The following is a 25,517-nucleotide window of genomic DNA, read 5'->3' as shown; positions in this document are numbered from 1 at the left end:
ATTCAAAGATTCCAAAAGCAGCTTTGATCCAGCCTCACCTACAATTTTACTGTGATTTTCAATAGCATAACGCAAAAATACATCAGCCTCTTTTTCTCTAAGTAAACGACGTTATTACAGGATGGAGTCCAACCATGGGATACTGGTAGCTGTTAAAGGAGAATACAAAGACAATCTTAACATCGCTCCACCGCTTCATCCCACATACAATACAGCGTTCTCCAGAACCGCAGCAGTTCTTCTCGGGGTAGATCAGTTGGCTTCCAGGGCCGGGCAGCAATAAGATAGTATGTTTTATTATGAGTGTCATGGAGACGGTGTGAAAAATCAAGAGCCATAGGCAGCAAGCGGCAATGGGTCAATAATGTTCACCGAGACATTGTGTAGATAATCAACAACACGGCCCTGGGTTCTCTGCGCGCTGCAAACAGCTGAAGGGCAAATCAATACCGCCACGGGAAGGACGCTGCCCTGCTCCACTTCCCACAGCACACGCGGCTCGGGCACGAAAGCACCGGAAAATGAAATTAGTGCCAACGCATATGCGGCGCGCACCAGGCCCGGGGAACGGGAAACAGCTCTCAGTACCTATTTAATAAATAATTTTATAGAAAAAAGAGAGGGAGAGAGAATTCAGTCTCTATATATTAAATTGTAAACAATCATTACATCAGAAAAATGATGGGTATTTGGAATGCTCTTCACAGGATGCAGAAGGACTGCGATTTCATTCCCATTTAATATTTTAAAAAACAAACTAAAACCCATAAGTCTGAAATGAGCAAGACATACACTGGAAAGTAGGAGTTTAATGCGGAACTGTTTAAAAATTTAAAGTATCATAATGATCTATGTTTTAAAATATTAAGTAAAATTCACATGCTAGTAGATGCATCTGTACATTTACTAAGAAGGCAAAACAAAAGGCAAATACTGAGCTGCGGACTACTTTTGCTTTGAGGCAACGTTTTACTGGTAGTATTAATAATTGACACCTTGTTAAATAAGTGATACTAATATTATACATTTTTCTGGAAAAAACCTATCACATAAGAATGTTGATTTATTATTTGTTAAAAAAAGGTGATTCTTGACATCCATCATTCTATTAATCATTAGATGTAATTTCTCAGTCACTATGGACAACCATCTTTCTTGAAAACCAAATAAAAATATGCTGGAAGGAAAAAAAAATGCATTTAAAGTGTTCTTGCTTTCTATTATTAAGTTAAAATACCTCTCTGTTTTCTTCAAACAGATGATAAAATTCCTATCATTAGCACCCTATTTAGCCTATAGCATAGAAATAAAATAACTGCTTTTAATGGAGCACATATTTAGGACAAGAGTTTGTGCTACTGCTGATAATTATTACAAAATTTTTGACAAACTGTAAGGAGACAGCTAAACCCCATGTCAATTCTTTGACATAATTTCAGCAAAATAAAAAGCCAGACTACTCAGGTCTTGCTACCATTTGAGCTTAAAGAGGATTTTTTTTAATTTAGCATGGCTGCGTGATAAGAAAAAAATAACATTTTAAGACTTAATTTCATCCAGGATAATTAATTTAACATTCACAGTAATAGATTATCAGATTATTTCTTCCATGAATTATTCAAGGCGAACATCACAAAGTCAAAAGCAACCGCAAGCGCAGGTTTCTCCTCCTCTCAGGAGGATTTCTGGTGTCTCCCACATCTCCTAACCGATGCTGCTTGGACACAGCCCTGCAGACGCACATCGAGCAGCCCGTCGGAAACGGGGCTCCCAAAAGCTGGCCCAGCCTGGCTGAGCTTTGCTCCGTCGCCTCCAAAGCGAGGGATTTTGCCCCCAGGAGCGGGTTTGAGCTTGCATCACCACGGCCGGGATGCTGTGAAGGCCAAGCGGGGTGGAGAAGCGGTTCACCTCAACAGGAAGGGAAGGAGGAGGTCCTCCCCAGCCTTGGGCAGGGACCGCCGGCCGTCACGCGCGATCCTTGTGAGCGGATGCACATCGGTAGAGGCACGGGCTCACCCTGGTAGACTGGATGGTCCTTCACTGCCATTCAGGCACCTAAGACTGACTCGCCTGGCTGCTGGGGATGGAGACCGTGGTCTCCATCCATGGTCACTGCATGACCTCCAACGGAGGTTCCCCATCTGCTCGGCTCTTTGAGAAACACGAAGCAGCACCCCTCTGGTGCCCAGCTCTGGTTTTACACGTGCAACGTACTGAGCCCCTGTCTCTAAAGGCAATCTGAACGCCTCCCGCCCGTTCGCCAGGAGCACGGCGCTGCCTGCACAGGCTCCCCTCAAGCTCCCAGGACCCGCGGCTGTGGGCGAGCATGCTTCCGCGGACATGCGACGGGGCTCCTCCGCGTTACGCACCAACACGGCATGGAGAAAGCCGGCCACTCTCCTCAATCCTCCTGCTCCGGAGCGAGAGAACGAAACAGAGGAGGGCAAAATCCTGAGGGCATTGCACTCAACAGCAAACCAGGCACTGGCCTTGGTGGGACCAGGGCACCACCCACATGACCCAGGCGAGAAGTAAGCAGACTGTCTACGAAGCCTTTTGGTGTAACCCAAGGTTTGGAGTTAAACTGAAATGCTTTAACTAACAGAGCGCTTCCATTCTTGAGTGCTCTTCATGGCAGATTCCCTCCCCAAATACCACCTGGAAGCCCAGAAGGTAACGGTAATTAGATTGGTTCTGGCATTAGAGAAACGCTGGCTATAGAAAGCCTGAGATACACGTCCACGTTCAGGTGCCAGTGACACGGGTGGCAGAACTACCCACGATCTGCATCCTAAGCTAAGGGAAGGCGTCCCGAGTAACCTGATAACACACTGTCAAAAATGCATTAGGAATAAATAAAGAATCTACAAGGAAGAAGGGAAAGTCATGCATCAGAAACATCTACGGACATAACAGGTATGGGTCAAAAACATGAGACTTGACCAAACTCAAGCGGAGTTGCATCTTGCAGAACAATATTCAAGTAAACAGTGCTTTGAAGTTGTGCCTTCACAGGAGAGAAAGGAAAGTAGGTTTGGGGAAACTAAGCAGTATAACTGGAATAAACATTTCAGTCCATCTATGTGGAGCAACATTAATATTTTGTCTCGGGATGATTAAGGAAAACAGAGTCTATTACTGGAAAGAAACTTTTAAAAACCCTCAGTTCATTTCACCTTTCAAAACATAGGCTGAAATGGAATTTTAATGCTGCCTGTAAGCAAGGCCAAGGGATAAAAACCAGAGAGAGGGAATTATTATTCATGCTAAAGGTCCATGCTGGTACAAAGATTAAAAAAAACTTGTACAGAACTAACTATAACCGTATTGGGGCTGGAATAAACAGGCTTTCCAACCCGTGATACTTCAGGCCATCGACGCTCTGGAACGACCCTCCAAGAGCAGCACTGGGTGTCAAGAAACCCAACGTTTTTTCAGGTGGAGCTTGGCCAGTTGATCCGGGGCGACGTGACGGCGGCTATGGCAGGAGCAGGCTCAGATCCCAAGGAGGTCCTACCTGGAGCACCGGCAGCTCCCGGTTCTCCCCAGGGGCTTATCGCAGCATTAATCTCAGTTAACGTACACCCTTGACGATGAGCATAAATGGAAAAACAAACAGTCCTTCCCCCTTCCCCTTATCCCGTAAGTAATTCCGATGCCTGTTTGAAAACAGCTTCCGTGTGAATTACACCTGGGTAACTAACAGACTGTCACGTGCGCTTCAAGACCTCTGCTTCTGAAACACAAACGTATTTACTAAATGCGAGATTATTTTTATGGCTTCAAAGATTCAAGCATCATCATTTCTCTTTAAAATAGGAATGCTGAAGCAATTTTTTGATATTGTATTTCTGGCAACATTGTTCAAGAAACATTACAAACGGAAAGAAACTGAAAGAGCTTAAGATAGAAACTGGTGTAGGTTGGATAAATACTTTTCTTGATAGAAATACAGAAGGAATTAGGACAGAAGATGCAATGGTCCCAACAGCAGAGCGCAGAAGAGGACGAGTGTACAGGGTCTGCGGTACCAATGTTACCCTGGAGATCGAGAATTGGGCTCCTGCTCTGCATTAGAGCGCGGCCCCGGCCCCAGCCCCAGCCCCAGCACGGGAGCAGGGATGCACGGCCCCGGAGTGGGAGCAGGACCCCGGGCCCCGGAGCGGCACAGGAGCGCGGGATCCCCATCCCCAGCACGCAGGACCCCTGGTCCCCATCCCCGGCGCAGGGGACCCCCGGCCGGTGACCCCAGGCTGAGCGGTCTCAGTCCCGTTCTGACCCTGTTCAGAAAGACCCCAAGGCACTTTCAGGGTTTTGAGAAGCACTTTGAGCGGCTTTAACTTTTGTAAAAATAACAACCACAAAAAAGGAGCTTTTCTGAATTTTGAAGCATTATTTTCTGCTATACACCCCTAACCTGATTTTCTGCCTGAGGAGCGGTTTGGAATGTGCAGCTGTGAGGAGGGACTGAGGCGGTCAGAACCGGACCAGGAAACCTGCATGCCACAGACGGCATTGCCCCCGAGAAATCGCGGATCCGGCGCCCGCCGAATTGCCCTGGTCCTGCCCGTAACAACAACGGCTGCAAACGCCCCTGCCCTCGTCACCCTCGAAGGCCGTCTCTTCCGCCAAGGCCCTCTCCGCTTCCCATGACCTGTCTAGAGCCGTGTTGAGAAAGTAAGAAAACAAGTGTTTGAATATTCACTAGCATGTCAAATTAACCCACAGAACTATTCAATTCACTGATGCAAACCTGGACTTAGTTCAGGAAGCTAATGCAAGGAAACATCGACTAACACGAAAAAGGAAGCCCTTATGGATACGTCCCTCGGCGCGGACAAGCACCAGCCCGTGTTTGGGAAGAGGAGGAGGAGGAAGAGCTGTGCGCAGCGCGGTGCTCATCTCTGCTGGGGCCTGACGGCTGGACCTCAGCACAGCGGTCATTGACGTGAAACAACATGAGCTCTGATGAATGCGATACAGTAGGAGATGGAAATAGCACAGCTTACTGTACTGGAATACATTTGGTGATTAAAATTAGGCCAGTCATCCAAATGTAACCAAAGGATCAGAAATCTGCACAACCAGAACACAAGTACTTTTCTTAATTTTCAGTTATCTCCAGATAAGCATGTCAAAAATGCTCACCAAAACCTGCCATAGCAATACGTACCACTTCTTGTGGACTGCTTTAATAGTTAAATTGAGAAAACACGATGCAGATGACTTAATCCGAAACAAGATGGAAACAACTAGTTGTTACTGCTACGACTTGCTAGCATTAGATACGTATTTGTAAAATAAATTTGGCCATCTCGGCTTCCTCAGGACACCTGTCTAATCAAAAAATACCAAAGCATACAACATTCGCAGCTACTACACGTGGGAAATAACTCCCAACAGTTAGCAGCAGAAAATGAACTGCCCATGCAGACCTAAGCCTGTGGCTCTGCCCGCAAAGGACCGAGCGGCACCGCAGATTCAGCCGGCAGAAATCTGTGCTACCTGGCCTGTAGCACCCATTTGGCAAGGACTACGCAGAACGGATTTTAGTCTAAGTTTAGAAACAAAAAAACACTACATTTACACAAAAAAGCAGAAAGAACTAATAAAGCAGATCCAAAATGTATATACTTTATCTAAATTTTATATAAAAAGCTATTGAAATTCACTGAGAAGTAATAGTTGATCACATATTACAAGGAATATGAAAGAATATTACCAATGAATTTTTCTGAAAAGATGATGGAGGATAAATGCTTTGTTATTTAAACACTTTTATTTCTGAGCAAATTCAAGTAAACGAATCATTTCAATGTTATCCTTAAGTATTTCCAGTCCTAGACCAGTGGTAACTGGCAAGAAAATATGTATATGTATATCAGAAGAGTGAAAATACCTCAAACATAAGCATCACGTTGTTTCACAGAGAGGAGTTTTAGGAAAAAAAGTTACCGGGGGTTTTCTTCATGCTTAATATAGCAGATAAATCTACTTCTATAAAATCTTTTTTTTTTTTTTTTTTAAATCAGATTTTTTATTTATTTCAGGGCAGAAGTATCACCTAACTTTAGGCTTTTATTATTCACCCATCTGTGGCACCCATTCGGCTGCAGTGAATGAAGACAGTAGGGCTCTATATACTTTGAGTCCTTCATTAAACTATTGATCCCCTTAGCATTATCCATAATGTTCCAGCAGCTCAGCACATCAACTGATGCAGTGCTGGCTGCTCTTTCCTTTCAATAACTCGCACACTTTATGGGGAGGAAGTCACAATGATTTATTTACCTGACATTTCCCAGTCCGGATGTCATAGAGGGCCACTGAACCATGGCGAGCTCCAACCGCTATCCTGTGACTCCGCTCATAATAGCTGACCATGTAGAACCTGAATTGAAGAGTGTAACAAGTAACAGGTGAGATCCGACCTGCCTGCATGATGTTAAAATTAATTTGCAATGCCACTGGGTAATTAACATCAGTGCTACAATGGAGATTTGACGCAAAAATCCATCAGCTGCCAGTTTTCATTCGTGGCATTTAGCAAACAAAGCCACCTGATATCTGAGAAATTACTGCAGAACTGTGATAAAAATATTCTATATGGAGAGTGAAATACTTCTGCTGAGTTTGGTAATAACCTAAATAACAATTATAAGTTCTCTGAATGTCCACGTGTATATGTTGTTTACAGCTCAGCACCATGACAGTGCTGGATGTCAAATGATTAAATAAGAATCTTTAAGTCCTGAAAGATTTCAAAGCATTTTTCCTTGAAAATCAAATAAGACACACAGAATGAAAAAGGGCAGGGAAAAATAGGCCAACTCATAAATTTTTGTTTGGTTTTAAAGAAAGGACAAGTTACCAAACTATCGCTAACCCTGTAGCACTCCTCCAGGCGAAGAACTGAGAAGTATGTGATATCCCTTAAGATTCAGTGCGAGGATATGGCATTAAGTTGAATTCAGGGAATTTCAAAATTCAAGGAATTTTACACCTTGAAACACAGGAGAGTTTTAAAATCCTTATTTCCCATTCAAGTATTTGGAAATATTAGTATGCCTTTTTTCTAAATGGGAGAGCAGATCTTTGAAAAGCGCCTACTCCATTGCTGGTAAATTTTAATTTTACAGTTAAATTTTACAGTAGCAAATTCTGCCAGAGATTGCTAGAATCAGTCTATAAAAATACACTGCCGACCACATTTATGGCTTGAAACAATGATACTAGCAATATCTTACCATGATCTATTGCCTTTTTTCCTTAAAGTATTCCCAGAGTGCTATAAAATCTACTCTCATATGAGTACGTTGTTCCTCCTGCGCTTGTTTCTGCAGTGCAGGGCGGCAGTCAGGAAGAAAAGCATGAAACAAGGCTTTAAAAAAAAAGAAAGGGAAATTGCCAATTCTCACGCAGGAAAAGGGTGAGAGCAAGCAGCTTGGACGTGCTCCGGCGCCCCGTTTTCCCTGGGTATGGAAATACTTCCAGGCCACGTGCCATCTCCGCTACTTCCTTTTCCAGCCAGGAAAGTGCTTGGAAATGCTCAAAAGCTGTTGGGAACCAGCCAGGGAGCAGGAGAGGCAGGAGCCGGTCCCAGGCGAGGAAAGGGATAACCCTCCGGGCGAGCGGGCACCCACGGGTGCTACAGCCCATCGGTGCGTGAGTACTGCACGCGCATTGCTACAGCGGTAAGGAGAGGACTGTAATGAGAGCGCGTTCACAGTTTACACACCATTTCATGTCCAACTGTCACCACCCACATTATTAAAGCATTATTATTTTTTATAATTTTTAAATATTATTTTATTACTTTTTATTGTTATTATTTTACATTATTATTTCCCAGGTGAGCAGGAAGGAGGCTATCTGCAAAGCTGCTTTACAGAACCAGCAAACTCGGGGTTTATATTTAATCTTACAGAAAAATACACACTGCTTGATCATTTTAAGTGAAATGGAATACAACAAAAAGTTTTTATATAAAATGTTTTATATCCCCGTTAGTTCTATTACACCACTGAATGGGCACAGACCACTGGTCTCCTCCAGCAGATTCAGAAAGAGAGTATCACAGACCACCCCGTGCAAGCACACAGCATTTCTCTCCTTCCTGCATTTAAGCGCCCATTTAGACAGAGAGCTGAGTCAGTATTTTTCCTCAAAAAGAAAAAATCCATCAGTCTACATAACAAAAGAGTGCTTGGAAAAAAAAGCTTCACGGAAATAGACATTTTTGAGTTTAATTTTCTAAGAAATATTCCTTAGTCAGACATTCAGTTTTCAACTCAATAGTCTCGATCCTTATCCTTGTTAGCTTACCACTGTGTCAACCACCTGTATGTTTAAATATTTTAATCTTTTGCATCACTTTCTAAGCCTCTATATGGTAGAATTTAATACAGAAAGATATGCCAATATATATTCAGACTATACTACAAGTTCTTTTTTGCGAGTCTAGCTGATGCATCCATCCCTGGTTGGCACCTTAATGGAATCCCTGCTCTACTACTGCTTTTAAAAGAAACTAGTCGGCCAAAAGACAACTCCACCTAAGCTTCTGAGGAATTCTGGTGGAACCAAATTAACGATGCTGCTACTGCTGGTACAAGGTAATGCTCCAAATTCAAGCATGAGCTGTCACTTGTACGCACCCTTCCCTCCCATCTTTCAAAAACGAAAACTGTATGTTAAGACGAAGGGCAGCATGGCCCAGCCTTCCCTTCTGATCCTCATGCCTTCTGCAAGCAGGTTCAGCTTGTCACAGCCATGTTAACTTGACACTGGACAAAAATAACTTATACTATATGGCTGAAGCTCTCTTGCTTTGACGCTAGTGACAGAACTAGCTGATGAAAAAGGGAGAAGATCGTTGCTGCTTCTACTGCAGCACGTGCAGAAAGTGGAAGAAAAGCCAAGCAGTCACTTTCAAAACAAAAATGTTCCATGCATCTCTGTCAAAGGTATTTACGCATTAATTACAAAAAAGCAGAAAGGAAGACTTCTTTTGACACCCACAACGGTGCCCACGTCACCTTTAACACGGCGACAGGAAAGCAAACAAAAACCAAAGCCCCAAGCAAAGCCAGGCTTCACTGAGCTCAAGTCTTTCTGGATGCTGTTTAAAGAGACTTTGCAAAAACGACTGCAGCGGCTCAACACAGCCACGAGCTGCTCCTCTAAAGCGGAGTCTGCCCACGCTGGGCAGGGTGCTGGAAGCTGGCTGAGGCTGCGTCCAGCTGCAACAGTGACCATATCTGGTTTGATGGATGTAAGTGAAGCTTTGGGTTCATTTCTACAAAATTGCATAAAATTTTGAAGAATTCTTAACATATAATACCTTTTTTTTTTTTTAATGTGTAGAATGTCACAGAGTTAACAGAGTTTATTTTCAGGGGTCAGGACTTTTAAACACTGGGAACCACCTACGAGGTACAGTTTATAGAGGCAATACTCTTTTGGCCTTCTTAAACTACAAGTGTCATGAGTTCAACATCAAGTTTCAGTAAATTCATCAGGTTTTAGCACTGTGTTGTAATTAAAGACTTCTGTTTGCATTCATAAAGAAGAGAAACAGTGCAAAAAAGGAAAGTTAAATGTTCACTGAAAACAATTTGTTGTTTCACACCATGACACCGTTATTAAATCTTAGTTTAGAACTTCAGTATCTTGCAATCAGCCAGAGGGGGGTCTGGATGGCATCTTGGCTACTCTTCAGCCATATTTCATGTTGTGCTCTCTTTCCTTCCCTCCTGTGGAATCAGGCTTTTTAGACTTTCTCTGAGCATTACCATAATAGCACCTCAAAGCGTTAGACCATCACTTCCTGAACTTTAGTCTCCAAAACCCTGGCAATAATCACAATATACCACGTTGATGTACAAGCTTGCTTTGTCTAATATTTGAAGTTCTAATGCTTCCTGCAAGACTGCACCCTAATAAAAAGCTGGGCAAAATAGTTGTTATTTTAAACTTAATGTAGCTTCTCGTGTGAGAATATATAGAAGGCTTTAAATCAACAGTATATACTACATACATGATGTGACCAGGCAGATTCCGTCAGGGACCACTCAGATGCATGTAACTGCTGCATCTGGAAAATGCTCAAGTCAAACAGAATTATGCTGCCCTCAATATTATCCTTAAAATTTTTTTTTAAACATCAACTCACTCAATCCTTTGTTTTGATAAGAAAAGAGTTTGCATAGAACATGACAAAAGGTAATAAAATCACTTATAAAAAATAACACTTACGGGAAAAGCAAATATACACCCTAATCATATGCTATAAACTATGTTGCACAGTGATGGATTTACCTCATCACCACCAGATGGGATTGAGTTACATTCACAGCAATTAACAGCATGACTGCCACATTTGTACAACAGTAAAAAAGATGAAAAAATCAGAGGAAAGATAATCTGGTGCTTTAACCCAGCACACTGTTGCTCACGGCCCTAGGTTTTACTGTTCCACTAAAATTAGAACATCACTTCAAAAGAGTCCGTGTAGGCACCAAACAAATGTTTGTCTTTATAGCTATCAATATGGTATTTCTGTAATCTTCTGTGAGCAAGCAGAGCTTGCACACCTAGTAGAAGTATTTAGACAGCTGAATGATTTAATCACAACATCTGTCCATATAATACAGTATAGCAGAAAGAGCATTAGGATATTAAAGAATTAGTAATAGGATTATGTCAAAGTGTTTCCACTTGGAATCCCTCCAGAGACTCAACGATTTGCTAAAATCTTATGAAAATTTCCATTGGGCTCAATGATCAGATCGGTGGGGTGCTGTATCATTTTTACAATGGCTATAACTATGTTTAATAGGAAATATTGCTAGTAATTTAACAAAATTTTAAGACAATGTACCGCTATAAAGGTACTACTGAAATAGGGAGATTTTTTGCATTAATTCCCACTTGCCCTTGCACTTATATTTTAAGTTAAGCCTTTTAAAGTATCAGGAAGAAGGAAGATTACCTCTATCAGTATCTTATCTGTCAACAGGATAATAGTTCTTTTCTTGAAACTATTCAATATTTTAATAGCTTATTAAGTTAAAATGTACCACTCGACAGATGAATATTTTAATTTATTGGTTGTACCAGTTTAATAGTATAACTGGGATATTTATAATAGTCTACAGATACTGTAAATGTTCACATTTTATAAATCACGTTTTATTATTTAAAAGTACCTTTTTAAGAACCAAGTAGAACTATTCTAAGACAGAAGTGACTGATAACGCTCAATTGCATTTGAAGGTCAGTGGGAGTCAGCTACTGAACTACTGCTTGCGTCTTCCAGTGTCCCCCAACCTGCAAAGCCACCAGCAAGGTGGACAAACAGGAAAGCTACCACGCTTCGCCTTCCCTTTGACTTTATGCCATTAATGCATATTATCTCCTCAGATAACGTCCACAATGTCCACAGAGCGACAATTTTAAACGCTTTCTAAACAAGTTACACACACAACAGACTGTGAGACAGCTTAAAGCCACCAGCAGGGCTCTTTTGATTTTGGGAGGTTTAATTTCAATTGAATCCTATGCATCCACTGTGCTGTGTTTTTAGGAAACAATCGGATAATACCCTTTGTGTCCTACTTCCTGCCACATGAATTAGCAACCTGAGAAGGACAGGCCTGTCACGTACGAGCTGCAAGCCGAGGTCCAGCTTTTGTTCCCCGTGTCCCCGTTCTGTTCATCTTTCAAAGATGCCAGTGGGAGAGTAGTGAAACCTTTGCAAACATAAAGCTGCCAAGGAGCTCGCCCAAGTCTTTAGAGCCCTGTTCAAAAACGCGGAGGAAAAGAAGATGAAAAAGGCACTTTACAACACAATTTCTATCCACCCGAGAGAACCAGGCAGATGGGCAGGCAGAAAAAAGGATGTGAGCAATCATGGGAAGAGGACAACTACGCAGCATGGCAACACGGCCATCACTCATTAGATAGGCCAAAAGTGCGGAGCACAGCTTGCTCAGCTGGTGGACGCCTGAAAAACAGCTGCAAGGCAGAAAAAGCAGGCCTCTGTTATGGGAAGGCATTTGGTACTTCCTATTTCTTGTTATCTCAGTTTTACCTATTTTTCCTACGGGACGGCTGTATTACGGGGCTCTGTGAATGGCCCAGGAGGCCTGGAGAGCACGGATTGCAAAAGCATCCTCCAGCGCTGAGAGCCTCCTCTTTGCGCCCTACGGCCATGCTTACATATATGTAAAATTGCACATCTAAGCTGTTGTCTTAGAACTATGCCCTACTGTCAGCTACTAGGTGGATTACAGCAGTTGGTTATTGCCATAGACAAAATAACATTTACTTTCAAAATTCTCCACTGGAGCAACAACTGCTCCAAAATCCCCTAAAGCAAGCTCTTATTTTATACTGTCAGAGTCTGACCTAATTTTTTTTTCTTTGCTTCCCAATGTCTACTATGGTGGCAACTAACTCATGCAAGCAGGTTGTGTGTATTGGAATCTAGAAGCTAATTTAATAAGTATATCATCATCATTGTTGCACCAGGAAAAAAATTAGATGTTTATAAATCCTTCGAAAGGCAGCTATGCAGTCAATCTGGTCAGCTCCTGTGGTTGTTCCAGTGGGGCAGCTGGGAAGTGTGGAGGTGGAGCAGGACAGAGTTTTTCAAGAGACTGCACAACATTTTCCTATATTTGGACTTTTTAAATACTAGAACTTCAAAGAGCTGTTAATGCTTTTCTTTTCTGATCCATATCTCTGTCAGATGTGACAGAGATTTAAAAACCCATAAAGGCTTACACGTGCGCTAAAAAACACTCTGCACACTGGATGTTTTAAGGTGCAAGTATCATGCAAAAGACTGTTTCACTCCACAGGTCACCGAAAGGAAATATTTCTAAATTCTTTTTCTTCACAGTATTCTTGAAGGAAGAGTTTACCTGCAGATGGCTGGAAAGCATTCCTGAAGACCTTTTTTCTTAACTAGAGATCCTTCAAGGCAATACATGATGATGTCCATAACCTTGGAAACAAAAGTTAAAGTCATTTAACATTGTGCATTGTGTAGTTCTGAACAGGTAAAAATAGAGAATTTCTGGGTCTGAATGTATCTTTGATATTTATGTTTAAAATATGATTGGGATTAAAACAAAAACCTATCTTGCATGTAACGGACTTCACAACAGCAGTTGTGGCGACTCAAGCAACATTCAGAGTACCACTAAACAGTCATAAAACAACAAATTACTGGTAAACATTAGCTGTTGGAGCCCTGTAAGTAGCTCTGTTGTGAAGAAGGCTTCTGAGCATCAATACCAACGATAAGAATCGATTATGTCATCTGTGACATTCTTCAACAGTATTTGTCAGCACCAAAAGGTGCAAAACCCCAAAATGTCCATGTGATCCCTCAGTGCATTCAAGTATTACTACTATGAGCACACCCACACCTCCAGCAAATTCTCCTGCTCATTTTTTTTCCAGCAATGACAATGTATCTAAAATTGACCTATTCTCTTCCTCTTTTTCACCTTCTTTTTATATGAGCTACAGGAATAAGATTACTATTCTGTTCTTCTCTCACACACACTTCCCTATGCAGTAGCTCCTTTTACTTGAGCTCCATGCCCGTAACCGTGTCTTTAACCCATGTTCAAAAGTACCCACCTTTTCCTCTTTATTACCTTCTGAAAAGATACTTTCTCACAAGCTCCTCAGAAAAACGGAATTTCTCTAACAGCAAACAAAGGCAAAAAATAGAACAGGAGGCGAGTCAAGAACTATCCCTTGGTATCACTTTTCTGCTTAACCCCACCAAGTTCTCCAAGTGTTTCCTTCTCAGTTTTTAAGATTCCTGGGAAAAACAAAATCGCATTCCCTGCAGAAAGAAATCCTACTTTCCTGCTTTCCAGGCCAATACATTATTCACCGCTGCATCAAACCCACAGACAGTTATGGCACACCAGTCTTACCTCCACGAGGAGGTCCACCACATCGGTAGGCATCTTCTCAATCAATATTTCGATGACTCTCAAGATCTCTCCTTTAGCCCGGGCAAGGGTGGTGGTGTGAATGTTCTGCTGGGACTGCGTGTTGGCGGCCAGGGCCGTGTGCCTGTGCACCTACCAAAGAGCAAGACCACGTGTGAAAACTCGGACCCGCTAAACGCCCTTCAGCCATGCTCGCCGGGGTGCCGTTTGCTAATTCCCAACACACTTACGGTGTCTAGTGAGAATGCTCCTGCAGGGTGTTGCACTCTTACCACGTATTTTGTTTTTCCCACTTTTCTAGTGGTTTTATATACGTGAAATCAAAGCACGTGGGCAGTGGCGATTTCTGTTTGCTCATCGCCCACAAGTCTGACTGCACTTTTGATTCAGCTAGTACAGCAAAATAACTAGTCCAAAATGTAATGCTAATCAGATCAGGTCTGAGACGATGTTGGTAAAGAAAGGCAACCCGAAGGATTTCAGTTTAAACAGTAATTACTTAAAATTACATTCTGAAAACCATACCATTTACAAAGAATGAAACATCTTACGGCCAATCCGGAAGTATTAATTTGGATCATACAGCACACCAAAAAAGTATTTTTTAAGACAAGTTGAACATATACGGTACTTCAGGAGAATCTGTACTGTGCAGAAGGCTTTGCTTTACTTGGAGACCTATGGGTTATTTCCCCCTCGCCCTGCTACTAGTAATCACTAGTGTCATTAATGCTTATCCTCCATATAGCATTGAAACAAGGATTTAACTTCTTTGAATAATTCTTAATCCTGTAAAACTAACGGTCAAGATAAGCAAATGCCTGGGTCTTGCTTTCTTTACATAATTTTCACATATTTGTACACATTTCTATGGGCAGTAGACTGCTGCGTTATAACAGACCTTTTTTGGCCTGACACTGAACATCCTCTGTCCTTCAGCCAGGCAGAAGCCCCAGCCTGTACTTGGGCTCCCTCAAGGCACCCGCAGGACGAGGGTGCCTGACCTCCCCCGACCTCCCGCCGGTGCCCTCGGCCCCTCGCCCTCCGCTCCGAGCATCGTGCCTGTTGTTGGCCACCGCTCTGTTTTACTTGACGCTTAACACGTCATCAGGTAGTACTGACATTGCCTAAATAAGGGATAAACAAGACTTTGAAGTTGATGTAGCCAGCACACCAGCTACAGCTCATCACATTCAGCTAAGTATCAGTGCTGTCACGGAGCAGGGGTGATTCGAAAGACCAGCGTTCGGGAACGTAAGGATCACACTTGTTCTCCTTCTTTTTGGGGCAGATGGGAAGGGCACCTGATTTGTTATTTCTGTCTGATAACTCTGGACTGCCAACGCACACCAGAAAACCTGCGAAAATCGCGATCGCTGCTGCTTGGCCGGCAGCTGGGGCGAAGCTCCGCTCACCTCCTTGGCGATGGTGGTGATGAAGGCGGGTGGCCGGGCCGTGGCGATGAGCGAGAGCGCGTGGCGCGCCGAGCGGGCCGAGTCGGCCGCGGGGCTCAGCGGCAGCCCCATTGTGATGCTAAACAGGCGCCAGACAAAGCGGGGAAGAAAAGAGGCATTAGAAATATAGAGTGCAAAGATTAGACACAGCTTATAATGTCAGTTCAAGGTCAACGGGAGCACTCAAACAGTTCGAATATAATGGACTCCCAACAATGAGCGGTGATTAGGAGTCAGGGTGTTCTATCATCACACACAAAATCGAATAATTAACCATGAAGATTGAAAACAGTATGTGCATCTGTCCAAAGTGTTAAAAAGGCCTTGTTAACAAATTATCTGTATGTATTGAATACATATCACCAAACTGAGGACAAGGCAAATAAAGAATGTCTTCCAAAGTATCTGTTTTGTTTTATTCCTTTACAAAATTTTAAAAGCAGGCTGGAGAATATACTATTCACAGTAATTCTACTTCATTTAGCTAAGCACTGGTTGCAGGAGAGTAAAGCAAGAAGCTTTTTGAACTAAAACCATTCAACCACTTAGATTTTCTTTATTGCATGATAGGGATAATAAGATGAAGACAGACAGACAAGCCCATACCTTATGCTTTCTACTTACTGAAATTATTCAAATACTCTTTAGAATTTGTAACACTGCCACCCTCCAATTAACAGTAAGGGATTAATCTGCATCTAACTTTTCCATACACAGTTTTTATTTGCTGTGACAAGCTAAATGCAAGAAACGATAAGTAATAGACAACTTCATTAACTAAAAATAAAATCTAGTATTTGGTCATTGACAGAATATGTTCCCTGACAAGCTATATTGGCTATTTTTGTCTGAAAGTTTCCTTCCTTCAAATGTACTGTTTTAATTATCACCGGTAGCTAGGCCCTAGCAGACTGCGGTTTCGCTAGGGTATTTGTACGTTCTCCAGCAATGCTGCAAACCTTCCTGCCCTCCCACCCACAGGCCGCCCAAAACATCCACGCCGCGAGTGCCGAAGCGCAGACACCTCTCTGGGCTGGCAGCCTCCTGCATACGCAACCCCGGCTCGCACAGGGAGACGGGCGTTAGCCGTCTCTCGCGACAAGACTAACCCATTCCCATTCGGCAACGCTCAAAGGCATCCGCGTGATGTGAGCTACAGGTTACGGGCCGAGAAGGCCGTGCCAAAGCGGTGGTTGACCGCTGCGTTGGACACGCTGCAGGCACCCACCCCTCCACGGAGGGAACGTTCCACCCGCAGAAGACAGCAGCAGCCCAGGAGAAAAACGGTAGGAGAAGAGGTACGGAGAGACGGGGAAGAACACGCTGCCACGTGGAGATCAGGGCTCCCACAGAAGAGGGCAGAACATCTGGGAACCAGCGCTCACCAAGATTAACCTCAAACGTTAACCCAGCCTGCAAAGAAAACCTGCTCTGACGTGACTACTGTAGCAAGGAAAGAGAGGCCAGGAACCACTGTTTCCCAGCTCCAGAACATCGTAAAATCCACTGTAATACGTGGTCTGACAAAGCCTGCTGTTATGGCCACGCTTTCCAGCAACGTCCAACCTAAACAGAAAACTGCAAGCACCGACGCTGGGGAGGACACCGAGGAACGGGCACCGGGGCAGCCGCAAAGCCCAAGCGGGTCGGCTACCCCTCCTCTTCGCTGCTTTACCTAGAGATTATGCAGTGAAAAAAAAAGTGCTAACTTGTGAAGAACACACACAGGCGTATTGTTCTTCTGCAAAAACGAAGCAGTTCTCTGCGTGCTGCTATGCTCAGCAAGCAGCAACCACCGTTCCTGAAGATCAGAGGTGAAGCCAAATTCTCCTATGTTGCAAACTTGCAAGTCTGCTTTTCCAGAACATATATATATATATATTTATATATATATGTATATGAGCAGCACTAACTGGCTAAACAAAAACGCATCAAGGTTTAAGGGAATTTCTACACCTCAGCTGTCTATATTACAAGCATATGTGAATGCTAAGTGTGAATAAAACTGAAGCTTTTTGTTAAAGTAACTGTGTCATTTAAGTGCATGTTAACAACACAAGATAGTTTTTATTACATGAAAAAAGATAAAATCTACAGCCTTCTCCACTATCAATGCGATTTCAGGTGGTTTAATACCTTAACAGATGCACATGAGGAGGAATGCATTCAATAAAATCTGTACCAGCGCAATGAAGTCATCTTATCAAAGATCTGCAATTTCAGAAAAATACTGTGTACTTCCAAACGCAGGCGATGGCCCTGTTCCCCAGCGTGGCTCATTATACCTCACACCACAGCTATGAGGGAGCAACACGAAGCTCTTGGCGGGTGCAGCCCTTGCCCCCGCGCTGCTCGCAGCGGCACGGCTCGGCCCGACGGCCGCGTTCCTCCTGCACGCTGAGCACTGCGACAATCGATGGGGGGAAATGCGCTGCTCCAAATCCCCCCGTGCCAGCTCGGATGCAGCTGGGCGCGCGGGGCCGAAGGCAGCTCCCTCCTCATCCCCGGCACCTGCCCACCAGCGAGCTGTCAGGTGCCTCTGCGGCATGGGACCCTCCGAGGATAAGGCACCGACACGGAGCAAAGCAGAACCGGTCAACACTTACGTCCCTTACACATCTCTACGTGCTTCCAAATTGGTACAAACCGCTTTATCAGGGTCAACAGAGCTCATTCCGCTCTGAAAAGAAAGCACCAGGCTCATTCTGCTCTGGAAAATGAGGGAAAGGAGAAATTTAAACAATCCAAAAGATGTTATTAAAAAAAAAAAAAAAAAAAAAAACCCAAAACCACAGAACATTGTTCTTGCACTTCAGAAGTGCCAGCCCCCCCGCCCCAACGATGTAACACCACCTTTGCATCCCTCCGCATTACAAACCCCACGTGCGATCCACACCTACAGGACTCAAAATCGCAGGGAAAAAGCATCGGCATGTTTGTTCAATCTCCAGAAATATTTATCTCCAGAACTATTCAAGCCAGTCTGTCTATTCACCTTGCTAATCCTCGAGATCTTCGGATCTTTTTGGCTAAAACAGAAAAATATTTTGTCTTCCTATTCTGTCTTATTGCGGATTTTATATCAACATTATCTGCAAGTGGGACTGGAGGAAATCTACTTTTTCAGAGCCAGGATAGAAGGTATGAAAGTCTTTTTCAATGCTTTAACAAGAAAACATGCCAGCAAATGTGGGTAAGAGGGAATAAGCGACGTGCCGTTCCCCCAGCTGCACTGCAGTCGTCCTTCCAGGCACCGCTTGGAGGGTTTTCTCCTCCCCTGAGCTGTGCTATTGATTTGGGGGAGGGAGAGAGTAATGCGAGTTGAACAGCCCAAATATCTTTTTGCAAAGTCTGTTGCTTTGTAGAGGATTTAGGTGCCATTTGGTAAGTGAACAGCTGCATTATTAACTGCTGTAATTTTTTTTAAAGGGGAAAAGGAGGGGGGAGAGAGAGAAAGAGAGATGGGGAGGGAGGGAGGAAGGCAGAGAGAAGTGTCTATAGAGGAACATATGTCCTGTTGATTTTTTTAAGCATCTTTTAAAACTAATTCCATATTCAACCTGTGATTTCATGTTCTGAAAGCCTACAGACGAAACACTGCTGCAAACAACTTCACTGTGGTTAAAATGCTCGCTGCCGAATTGGCTATTTTCCTGGAGCGACTGCAGCACGAGGTGGCTGCGAGCACTTTACAGACTGACTCCACAAAAACACAAAGCAGCGTTCAGCATCGTTTTCCTTCCCTTTCCTCACCAGCATTATCTGCATTAAAAACACAGATTTTGGAAACCGGTAAAGTCTCTGCAACAGTGTTATAAAGATGTCTCCATAACCTTTTACTTGTAAAAGTGTATTTGTATATAACTTAAAAAATTACGTAAGAATTATACAAGTAAGAACCATGAAACACAGGAGGAAGAACAAGAAACCACAAAGTGACCTCTGGCCAGACCCATCTTTCGGAAGCAGCACTGCTGTCTCTCGGAGGGCCGCACGTCTCTGCCGGCAGCGCTGTCCCCGCACGACGCCTGGCAAAGCGTGCCCTTCCCCGAACAGCAACAGGCTTTTTGTTCGTTCATTAGCATCGTGGCGCAGTGGGAGCATGCGGCCGGCGATTAACCCCCGGCGGCGCCGGGCCAGCTGGCCGGCACGGCCCCTTTCAGGGCTGGCGCATGGCCCCCGCCGCCCAACAAAGCGCGGGCAGATGCGGGGCCAACGCGCTGCCGGCCCCGCGCGAGGTCAGGCCGGTCTCGAGGGCAGCGCTGGCCGCGGGATCGCTAGCGTGTGGCTCTGCCACCCACGGGGCTTTGGCCGGCTCCGAGATGGCCGTCGCTCCGTGCGGGAGAGGCGAGCTGCTCCGGGCTCCCCGCCGCGAAGCCCCCCGATCACCCACCGTGCCACCGCTGCCTGCAGCAGGTTCAAGGCAGAATGGCCAAGCAACTTGGCCAAGGCCGCAGAGAAAAGTTGCATCTGAGCCGAATCACAGTGCGACGGGTAATTTTGCACTGGGCTGAGACGATGCATCTGTTGTGCAGAAGCAGGCCATTAAAAATCATATTTAAGGGAAAAAAAGAGGAAAAGTTTTATTCTAAAAAGCCCCACGCGAGCTGAGCCGCTTTCAACCCTTCCCGTCCCCGAGGACCCCGCACGGTCTCCAGCTGCAGTGCAGACCCGGCACGGACAGCTTCAGCTAACCAGCGACAGACCGGCTGAGGGATGTCTGGATGCTCCCCGCACCGAGCCCATGGAGCAGTGAGGTGTCTAGGCCTCAAACGAAAACCAGCTAATTGGACGCCCTGATCGGGGCAGAAAAGAGCACCCCAGGAAAAGCAAACTTTCTGGAGGCAGAAAGTCACTATTCTGCACAAATCTGATTTGCCCTTGATACACAGCTGTGGCAAAACCCACCGATCCTTCCTGCCGCCTGCAAAGCCAGGATGGGGACAGCCACCTTTGCAAAATACTGAATAGTTACTACCTCTCACATTTTTGCTCTTTGAACGAGAGACCACAGAAAATTCCTGCATTAAGACCCCTAACACAACCGCGTCCCACTTCAGACACCTGTTTTTGTTCAGTGCTGCCCACCGGCCGCCCTTTCCTTCCCCGAGGACCCGAAGGAGCGCAGCTCCTGCTCCCTCCTGCAAAAACGCTCCAAACCCAGTGAAGCAAGAACGCGATTCCTGCCACCACCTGAACCCCGTCCTCCGCCTCAGGAAGGATTTCGGGTATCTTTTTATGCTCTCAGCATCATTTTTCAGAGGAGCTCGTTTCTGACACGCACGCGACAGCACAAACCCTCCGGTAACCGCAGTAATTGAGCGGCGCTGCCGGGGCACAGCAAAAGCTCCTCTTGGTTAGAGCATCTTAACCCGGGGCTGCAACCGCCGGGAGCGCGACCGGCACGCGCCTGGGCACCTGCAGCTGATGCATAGCCGGCTGATTCAAATAACCAGTCAGTCAGAGGTGGAAAACCTGGATTTAGCTACTCCATTCAATTGAGCTTTACATTTGCACTTTTTATCTAATTTCTCAAAGAAAAGCTGATGCTTATTAGCAAGTTCAGTTGGAAGCTCTTTATTCGCTTTTTGTCAGCTTTTTGTTTCTGTGTTTATATACCTTATTTAAGTTATTTTATTCTTAGCAGTTCATCTGAAAAAATGTTAATGTATTGGGATACTATTTTCAAGATTTACCCCCTTTTTTAGTCTTTCATTACTTTGCGTTTAGATAGAAATTGATACTCTTAAAACGTACAAAAATATTTAAGATTTTGAAGTAATTGTGTGGAATTGACTGAAAGAGACAGAGCCAAAAGGTTATTTTAAAACACATTTTGTTAATTTGAGTTGCTAACAATAAATATCATGCCTACTTGAATTTAATGAAGCATCATGCCCTTCAAGAATCAATAGACTGCATTTTCATATATTAAAAAAGACCCCTCCCCACAAGAATATCACGGAAAAGTCCATATCCTGATGCCCAAAATCCCCGCAGAACTTCAGAACTGAGAAATTTTCCTTGACTTTGGAAGAAAAAAAAGAAAACGCAGCTGCTGAGCTGAACGGCTTGGGCTGTACTACCCTGCCCGCGTCACGCCGGGGCTCTCAGCGGCGACTCCCGCACGGCAGGAACTCAACCTCCCGGAATTTTAGGAGCTGATACTGAATATATTCAATGTCACTGTCTGAATAATGAATAAAGCACAAGCATTTTGCATCTTCACTTCAGGAGACTAATGACAGACTTTGCGTGCACACACAGAAGACAGACCCTGTTTCTGGCTCTCAGGCTCTTCCGCAAACCATTTTTCTGTATTTGAGAACCTGGCTTTCCAAATTACTTGAAGCAATTACTGTCTGTTGTATTTTAATACAAATACTCATGCTTAATCTAAATTTGGGATCAACAGGCAAAGGAATACGGACAAAGAGGAAGGGAGAGAATTTAAGGCGGTATCTAAGAAAAACAGGACGATGGTGGCGAACAAAATCTAGGAACCTGACCTCTAAATTTCTGGACGTTCATAAGCTGCCAGATGCCAGATGAAAACTTCAACTCCATAGGACTAAAACTGTGAAATTTCTGCATAAAAGATAATGATCTTGTTTAATGCTTCTTTACTAAATAAAACTGAACAAGCCCTGGCCACTTCCTCGCGAGGGGAAGCCTGCGGGAAGCACCCGAGGCGGGAGGCACGGAGGGCCATCAAGGCGCTCGGAGGTGGAGCACCACCGGCCCGTCGGGAGAGCAGTTACTCCACAAAACCCAGCCCCCTTTTCCCTGTGCTTCCCAGCTTCGCTTGGATGCTCTGAGGCAAGGGGAAAGGGGAAAAGGGGAAGACGGGGGTATTTTCGTGTCTAACAGAAACCCCAGCAGCAATGCACCCAGAACCGCACTGCAAACCGTGGAGGTCCCACCGCGTACCCCCACTCCCACGGACAGAGCCTGCACCGATGCAGAAGCATAGGGAAGTTTTCATCACACACGCACAGGCAACACTAAAGAGATGCAACCTCATTATTTCAGTGCACAGAGGGGTATAACCGTATGGACCGACTAGAATTCAATGGTTAATTCTGAGGTATTGTATCATAATCTATATCAAACTGCAGCTTGCAACTCAAAGAGCAAAAATTATGGACAACAACGATCCCTACAGTCACCTATGCCAAAAAATCAAAGGCTAATTAATGCTGGAGAAACGCTCTTAATCCTCCCGAGCAAGCAGCTTCGCACGGCCTCGCTGCCTTGCACGGCATAGCCTCCGGGGCTGGGCGAGCGGAGGAGGTACGAAGACCAGAGCTGTGCATTTCAGCTCAGGTGTTTGTTTAATTCAGAGGGGCAAAAAAGGAAAACACTGCTTTTGTGGTCAATAAATGTGTGGGGTTTTTTTGTTTTTTTTGTTTTTTAAGGCGCAAGCCTGACACAAAGCACGCGCTGCCGCTCCGCCGCGCCGTGCTCCGTCGGCAGTCACCACTGTACCTGTCGTGAACCTAACAGGGCATTTTCAATCTAAATCTTGTTATGGATTAATAAGCAAACACTTTCCCGCTTATTATGCAATTTATCATGATGAAAATTGCACCGGGCTCCTCAAGGCTACACACTGATGCATTCATTTATTTGGGGCGCTGCGTAGAGAGAGCCATACTAATCTTTATGACAGCTCAGGATGTAACGGCGAGAGGAAAATGACTTTCTGAAGAACCGTATTCACTTGGTTTATCTAAGTCTACATTTAAATACAGTAGAACTTACTTGACTCTCTGGGAAGGTAAAATATTTTGTCTTCTTTTGTCAAATTAAAAAACAAAATGAAGGAAGGTCAGCCAAACAACAGTATTCATCCAGTTTGTACATATTCCTCCTTTAGTTCCCAACACAACAATCATTCATTCTTCAAAATTTTGAGGAAATTAAATACACTATATAAAATCGGTAACGTCTACCTTTATATAATGTAAAAGAAAGTTATAAATCCTAATGCTTCTACAGACTGACGATAAGATGTATATATGGGAATAAGGCAGCCCTGTCAGTCCCTTACTGTATGCATCACGTAAAATGTGTGCTTATTAGCAAACATTTATAAATATATTTATAAAATACAGTCCATTCATAAGACAGCACGGTAGAACTGTAAGCTCTAAAAGGAGAAAAATGAATTCTAAGGTTAAATGATACAGGTTTCTAAAGGTACTCATGGTGTTAAATATTATTTCTACAAAAGAATTTCTTGACAAAAATAAAAACGTATCTAAAAATACTAATACATAGGTTAAACAATTGACAATAATATTTATAAATAAAAATATTTCCAATTATCAGGCTATTCCACAGTTTCATATAGTGTCACATAAAAGAACAACTTTTACTGTGATTTAGCATAGCTTAGAATAAAATGCAAAACTGGATAATTCTTTAAGGATACAAATTCCCTCAGTTGTTTTTTAGTACCCAAACTTATATCACTATAGTAGTACTGTAAACAAGAATATATATAAGCTCACCAAATCCCCTCCATATTCTAACCACACAATTATATATGCATATGACTATTTACTGACCTACTGCAGCTTAAAGTACTACATTTACCTTTTTAGTAATGTAAAATACTCTCTCCCACATCCTTCAGGATGCATCCAGAAACTTTGATAGACGTTAACAATTCCACAAAACAAAATATTACTTGCTGAAAAATGAACCTCTACTTTATGAAAAGAAATACAGTAAAAATACTACCTAAACAATCAGCTATGACCTCTGTGTTTTCAGCTATGAGTTTTTTTTTTCCCCCAAATTTCAAAGACCAAGTATACAGGTTTCCTTTAGGAATGGAATTATTTCCCCACTAATGAGTAGTTTACAAATTAACACTTAATAATCTCATTAGTGATATTCCTTATGTAGAAAGCACTATATAAAATAAAAATCAAACCTGAAACATGTTTAAAATACTACTGAATATTCACATGGTGCTTGGAACACCAAACGGAGAGCACCGTGTTTTCAACTGGTGCAAACTGGGAAAGCTCTACCGAAACAAACAGCGTGATCACAACTCACACGTACTAAAGATTTTGTTTCTGTTCTGCAGGGAAACACAGCCCGTAAAGCACATATTCCAGATTCAGAACTCTGAACGCAAAAACAGCCTACGAATTTAAGAATATTAACCTACTTAATGAGAAAAGAGTTTCTGAGGTTCTATCAGAAAAGCCATCAATGTTTTCTACATTGTGTGAGGAAAGTTATTGCTTAATAGATGTAAATATTTTTGCTTACAATTATTTTCTAAGTGGATGTCTGCAACACTTTAATACTACAATATTAATCCATACTGACAAGCAAATAAGTACTAAATTTGTATTCGCCCAATTTATATTTGCTGCAGAGGAGCAACACAACATCTCCAAAAAGATTCCAGATGACACGCAGGGAATATGGCAATCCTCATCCCAGAACAGGAGCGGGATGTTTGCAGATTAATTTGTCCCGATGCAAGAACTTGCGTACCTATCTCTGAACATTTTATATTTATATTAATTTTATGCTGTACAGTTACTAACATTCATCAAGGTATTATGTTAAAAGTAAAAGCAACTGTGGTTGCTTCTTATATTTACTATGTTTTGTTTAATACAAAGCATAAGATAAACTTGCAAAAGGAGAGGTTAAGTGGCTTGCTTTATGTGATAAAAACTAAATAAAAAAATAGGGGGAGATGGAACTTTAAAAATAAAATCTGTTCAGATAGAGATTTAGAATAAACTTGAGACAAGATGATCAATTTTACAACAAACAACAATAAAAACAAGGGCTATATGGCAAAACCCTCCACTGTGCAAATACACTGGTTGCCATTAATCAGATTAATGGTGTGAGTAGAGACTGTTCATGTGAGAATCGGGTCCCAAATTGAAATTTATTGCTTTTGGGCCTCAGATAATAAAGTCTGTGGATACTCAACAGAAATACTACTCATCTCCTGCAAAACTATATACATTATAGAAAAGCTAAAATTTAAGACTCCAGTTATCTTAACACAAAATGCGGTGTCTACCGTTATGACAGAGGT

At 43.3% G+C, this 25,517-nt stretch overlaps 1 protein-coding gene across 2 annotated transcripts in view; it reads right to left on the bottom strand.

Annotated features, from left to right (window-relative positions):
- The window catches only part of LOC135325062 (WD repeat-containing protein 7), a 164,231-nt gene that overhangs the window by 28,843 nt on the left and 109,871 nt on the right, over window positions 1-25,517 (bottom strand). For both annotated transcript variants that reach the window (XM_064502497.1, XM_064502498.1), the window contains 4 exons: window positions 15,395-15,512; window positions 13,962-14,111; window positions 12,930-13,012; window positions 6,292-6,391 (listed from right to left, as the gene is read on the bottom strand). In XM_064502497.1, the coding sequence (XP_064358567.1) occupies window positions 6,292-6,391; window positions 12,930-13,012; window positions 13,962-14,111; window positions 15,395-15,512 (451 nt within the window). The remainder of the gene's footprint in view (window positions 1-6,291; window positions 6,392-12,929; window positions 13,013-13,961; window positions 14,112-15,394; window positions 15,513-25,517) is intronic.

The sequence above is a fragment of the Dromaius novaehollandiae genome, chromosome Z, assembly GCF_036370855.1.
Source record: "Dromaius novaehollandiae isolate bDroNov1 chromosome Z, bDroNov1.hap1, whole genome shotgun sequence".
NCBI classification, from domain to species: Eukaryota; Metazoa; Chordata; class Aves; order Casuariiformes; family Dromaiidae; genus Dromaius; species Dromaius novaehollandiae.
This window is presented reverse-complemented; position numbering and strand designations above follow the sequence as displayed.